Source organism: Somniosus microcephalus, chromosome 6, assembly GCF_052327205.1.
Source record: "Somniosus microcephalus isolate GS21.2 chromosome 6, FLI_Smic_1.0, whole genome shotgun sequence".
Lineage (NCBI taxonomy): Eukaryota > Metazoa > Chordata > Chondrichthyes > Squaliformes > Somniosidae > Somniosus > Somniosus microcephalus.
In genome coordinates this window covers 118,703,144-118,709,143 of record NC_140992.1, presented here as the reverse complement: position 1 = coordinate 118,709,143, position 6,000 = coordinate 118,703,144, and the positions used below count along the sequence as shown (strand labels likewise).

The 6,000-nt window shown below is 45.4% G+C and overlaps 1 protein-coding gene across 1 annotated transcript in view; it reads left to right on the top strand.

Annotated features, from left to right (window-relative positions):
- The first annotated feature begins 247 nt into the window (after nucleotides 1–247).
- LOC147116037 (alpha-1,4-N-acetylglucosaminyltransferase-like) overlaps nucleotides 248–6,000 on the top strand; it is a 39,723-nt gene continuing 33,970 nt past the window's right edge. Inside the window, exon 1 of the mRNA XM_085990759.1 lies at nucleotides 248–706. Within this exon, the coding sequence (XP_085846885.1) occupies nucleotides 278–706 (429 nt within the window). The 5' untranslated portion in view covers nucleotides 248–277. The remainder of the gene's footprint in view (nucleotides 707–6,000) is intronic.

Here is a 6,000-nt window from a genome sequence, read left to right as displayed (position 1 = left end):
TTTTGTGGTGTCTTACAAGGATCTGCAAAATAGATGTTAGACTAACAGGTCTATAATTTCCTGGTTTCTCTCTCTCACCCATCTTATGTGCTCGGAGAATATGATATGCCAGCATTTTTGCTGCATCAATGACATGATTGTGATATGTATTTTATGAAAATAAATAAACGCTGATTGACTTCAGTACAAGCATCAATAGTAATGTGCTTCATTACAAAAAAAACCTTTAACTTTATGTTTCACAGGAGCCTGTGAAGAAACATCTCGGCTCCACACCATGGTTTCCCTGTACAAGTCGTTTATCTTTATCCTCACGATTGCAATTTGTGGTGTGCTGTACAGATACTGGAATCTGGACACCTATCAGTCTATTCAAAACTACATCTTGGAAATATCCCAGATGAAAGATAAAGCTGACCCAAATCTTACAAACCCGACCATAAAACCTGGGATTATATTTGTGGAGACGACTGACAAAGTGGAGCCGGCACCATTGGCAGTGTGTTCAGTGGAGTCTGCTGCTCGTTTAAACCCAGACAAACGTGTCTATTACTTCATGAAGGGATTCAGTGGCAACTTAGCACAGTATCCACAGCCTGAGTATGCTGGCATCCCTTTGCTTTCCTCAATAAGCAATGTCGTCCTTCTACCCTTGAATCTCACTGAACTGTTTGAAGACACTCCTTTGAGTGACTGGTATCAAAAGGTAAGCAATTAGTAGAAATAGTTCTAACAAGTAAATTAGTTGTTTGACTGTAATTTTTTTTTTTTTTTTAAATAGCAACAACGACAGGAACGCCAACCCCACCATCTCATAAATCATGAGACAAACTCTTTGAAATCATGAGCTTTGGTAGGAAATCATGAGTTGCTATTTTTCTCAAACATAAACCAATAAAGGTCGACAGTTGGTTTGTAAACCTCATTAGGTTTTATTTAATCTCTAACAGGTCACAGCTCTTTACAAAAATAATATTACTCTATCTGAAAATGCTTTACAAAAACTTTTTAAAAATCCTACCTGTTCTCACCTCATTGCTATGTTTTGGGTACTCCTCTTGAATTTTGGTTGGCCAAGTTTTCAGTATCAGGAAAGTGTGGAATTACTGTATTTTAAACAAAATTAAGACTTTAAGAACATAAGAGATAGGAGCAGGAGTAGGCTATACCGCCCCTCGAGCCTGCTCTGCCATTCAATAAGATCATGGCTGATCATCGTCCTCAACTCCACTTTCCTGCACTATCCCTATATCCCTTGATTCCCCTAGATTCCAAAAATCTATCAATCTCAGCCTTGAATATACTCAAAGACTGAGCATCCACAGACCCCTAGGGCAGAGAATTCCAAAGATTCACAACCAGCTGAGTGAACAAATTCCTCCTCATCTTGTTCTTTAATGGCCTATCCCTTATCCTGAGACTATGCCCCCTAGTTCTGGACACTCCAGCTAGTGGAAACAACCTCTCAGCATCTACCCTGTCAACCCCTTCAGAATCTAGTATGTTTCAATGAGATCACCTCTCATTCTTCTAAACTCCAGAGAGTTTCGGCCCTTTCTATACAATCTCTCATCATAGGACAACCCTCTCATCCCAGGAATCAATATTAACTGTACAAAATAATCCAGTGAAATATAAAGCATTCCTGTTTCGAGTCCGCACTGTGCAATGGAAAGAAAGTTTCACTTTTCACATATTCTGAATGAACGAGACGCTACATTTGATTGGCCGTTACCAGAGATTCTTTTGCTCCGCTGTCCAATTTTGGCAGGTCTGTGGTGGGGAGAGAGAGCTCCGGTGTTGTGGGGAGGGGAGGGGCCGGGGAGAGAGAGAGAGGGGGAGAGAGCGTAACACAAAGAATTCGACCCAACACAATCGTCACTAAGCAAAAGGAAAAATATCTGTCATATTGGGCAGAAACAACAAAAACCCAAAGCAAACTCAATTGCTACTTGGCCCTAAACAGACAATACAACATGGCTGATTACCTGACCATGGTAAAGGATAGCAAACTGAGAAAAACTTTGACAATGTACAGACTTAGTGAACATAACCTGGCGATCGAAAAAGGTAGACACAGACAGACCCGGCTACCAAGAGAGGACAGGATATGCTCTCAATGCAGTCAGGGAGTGGTGGAGACAGAGATGCACTTCCTCACAGCTTGTAGAAAATATCAGGGCGTAAGGGAGAATTTCTACCCAAAATTCACAAAAATATGCCCGGAATTCAGAAATTTGAATGACGACCAAAAACTCCCATACCTACTAGGGGAAGAGAGAAATTGCATAACACTAGCGGCACACTATGTTACAGCTTGCCATAAACAGAGGGACAACCAGTAAATATAAGAAAAGAGTATATATAAATTATATGAAAGTATATATTTATACACTCAGGGATATATCTGTTTATACACTGTATGGATAGATCTGTATTTTTGTGAACAAACATGAATGTTTACCGATGCTTTGGCAACACAAGATAGAACTTGTCATGCCAATAAAGCGATTTGAATTGAATTGAATTGAATTGAGAGAGAGTGGAATCGAGAGAGAGAGAGAGGGAGGAGGAGCGGGAGAGAGAGAGAGGGGGCGAGAGAGAGTGGGGGAGAGTGAGAGGGGGAGAGAGAGAGGGGGAGAGAGTGAGAGGGGGGAGAGAGAGAAGGGGAGAGAGGGAGGAGGAGAGGGAGAGAGATGAGTGGAGGCAGAGCGAGAGGGAAAGAGGGGGAGAGGGGGGGAGAGAGAGGGAGAGACAGCGAGAAAGAGGGAGGAGGAGAGGGAGAGAGAGAGAGAGAGAGCTAGAGGGGGAGAGAGAGAGAGGGAGAGAGAGTGGGCGAGAGAGGAAGAGGGAGAGAGAGACAGAGAGTGGGCGAGGGAGGGGGAGAGAGAGGGGGAGAGGGAGAGGGGGAGAGAGAGGGGGAGAGAGAGAGGGAGGAGGAGAGGAAGAGAGAAAGATATAGACGAGTGGAGGCAGAGAGAGAGAGAGGTGGAGAAAGAGTGAGAGGGCGGGAGATAGAGAGGGGCAGAGAGAGAGATGGACTGGGGAGAGAGAGAGGGACTGGTGGGAGAGAGAGAGGGAGAGGGTGGGAGACAGAGAGAGAGGGGAGAGAGAGAGAGGGGTAGGGGGAGAAAGAGGGGCTGGAGAGAGCAAGGGAGAGGGGAGAGAGAGCGAGAGGGGAGAGCGTGTGGGGGAGAGAGAGAGGGTCAGAGAGTGAGGGGTGTTGAGTCTGTGTGTTCCAGATATACTTATTTTAAATAACTGGACACAGACAACAGGAAAAACTTAAACAGGTCTTTACTACTTGAAGGTCAGGGCTGAACTGCTTTATAAATTACTACACAGAGCATATATATCGGTGTGGTCACCACCGGTACTACAATATACAGTAGCAAGAGAAAGTAGTCCATCTTCTTAAGGTAGTTCTCTTAAGGTGGTACAGGTTACATACACCACAATTCCTCCCTTTTTAGCTTAACAGTGTACACCCCAATTTAAACATAACATGGATAACATATATACAACTTTCATGCAACTGTTCAAAGATTCAGTCTCTGAGGAGGCCTCCTGATCCGAGTTGGATAATGCCTTTCAGGGGTCTCTGATTCTGGTTGCTGGGGTGACTCCTCTAATTGATCTCTTATGGATTGAACATCCTCATGTATGTTCGCGTTTGAGGTAGATGCTACAGGTTCAATAATTTCTTCCACTGGTGTCTCTGCCGTAGCCATGGGTTCGACCCTTGTTCTCGATTCTACAAGTTGGTCAGCATGACGTCGTATTACGTTTTCACCAATCTCTACCGTGTACATCAGGGGTCCTTGTCTGGCACGAATTGTTCCAGATTGCCATTTCTCATTCTTATAGTCCCGGGCTAACACTGGTTGTCCTATTTCGAAACTCCGAGTGGTCTTGTTATTTACATGCTGGAACTGTTTGTTTTCAACTTCCCTACGCACATTTGGTTTTAACAAATCCAACCTGGACCGCAACCTCCTGTTATAAAACATCATGGCAGGACTTTGATTTGATTCTTCTTCATGAATTTCTGGAATTCTTCTGACACGAACTGCGGTCCGTTGTCTGAACATATCTGTTCTGGCAATCCATTTCTTGCAAATATGGTTCTTAGAACTGCGATCGTCTTTTCCGAGGTAGCGGTAGTCATCTTAATCACTTCTGGCCACTTAGAATGTGCGTCTACCGCTATCAAAAACATGGAATCCATGAATGGACCTGCAAAGTCGATATGTACACGCTGCCATGGGGTTGAAGGCCATTCCCATGGATGCAGCGGTGCAATTGGAGGTGCATTTTGAACTTTTTGGCACCCTGAGCAGCTTTTAGTCAGATCCTCTATTTGTTTGTCGATACCTGGCCACCACACATAAGCCCTAGCAAGGCTTTTCATCTTGACTCCCCCCAGATGACCTTCATGCAGTTCCTTTAGAACTCTCTCCCTTAATTTAGGAGGAATAATCACCCTTGTTCCATACATCAATGTTCCTTGGCAAACGGGCAGCTGTTCTCGTCTGGCTGAGAATGCCGGTAACAGTGGTTCGCCATGTGCTGGCCATCCCTTCACTGTCAATTCGTAGACCCGAGACAGTGTCGGGTCGTTCCTGGTCTCTCTCTCAATACTCGCATTGGTGACTGGTAAACATTCGATGATGGTCGAGTGAAATAACTCAACAGGGTCAACTGTCGGTGCCTCTTCCGCTGTAGGTAGTGGCAGGCGCGACAGCCCATCAGCATTACCATGTTGCTTTGTACCTTTGAATTCGATCTCATATTGATGTGCCCCTAGGAAAAGGGACCATCTCTGGAGCCTCTGCGCTGTCATCACCGAAACACCCTTCTTAGGGTTAAAAATGGAAACCAACGGCTGGTGGTTTGTCAGCAGCGTAAACTTTTGGCCTTGCAGGTAATGATTAAATTTTTTTACTCCCCACACGAGGCTGAGAGCCTCCCTATCTATCTGAGCATAGTTGCGCTCAGCGGAGGTCAATGATCTGGATGCGAACGCGACTGGTCTTTCCAAGCCATTCGGCAACTTATGTGATAGCACTGCCCCAATACCATATGGAGAAGCATCACAAGCTAAACGAATAGGCAGCGTTGGGTTAAAGTGAGCCAACACTTCCTTAGAGGTGATCAATGCCTTGCTTTTGTGAAAAGCCCGCTTACAGTCCTCGCTCCACTTCCATGGCACTCCCTTTTGTAAAAGAGCGTTCAGCAGGTGTAGCACCGTGGATAAATTTGGCAGAAACTTATGGTAATAGTTAATCAACCCTAGGAACGACCTCAACTGGGATACATTTTCCGGAGCGGGAGCCTTCACAACAGCTTCGATCTTGTCAGGTGACTTGTGAAGCCCCTCCTGGTCAATGACGTGACCACAGTACGAGATTCGCTTCTGAAAGAACTCACATTTCTGGCGATTAACTCGAAGTCCATACTCTTTCAATCTGGTGAGCACCTGTTCCAAATTAGCAAGGTGTTCCTCATCATCATCTCCTGTAATAAGAATGTCGTCCAGATAGCATTGTGTGCCAGGAATTCCCTGTAATACCTGCTCCATGGCCCTTTGCCAAATCGCTGGAGCCGATGCCACTCCAAAAACCAGTCTATTATACCGATATAAGCCCTTATGCGTGTTGATCGTGAGATACTGGCGTGACGCTTCATCAACTTCCATCTGTAAGTACGCCTGTGCCAGGTCTATCTTGGTGAAGTGTTTCCCGCCAGACAACGAAGCAAAGATATCCTCAATCCGCGGAAGCGGATATTGCACCGTGTGAAGAACCGGATTAACAGTGATCTTGAAATCGCCACAGATGCGAACCTTCCCCGGTTCCCCCGGCTTGTTGCTCAATGAACGCTTCATGACAGGAACAATGGGCATGGCCCATTCGCTCCAGTCCACCTTTGACAGTACTCCTGAATGTTCTAGCCCTTCCAGCTCAGCTTCCACAGCAGGTCGTATCGCATAAGGTACCG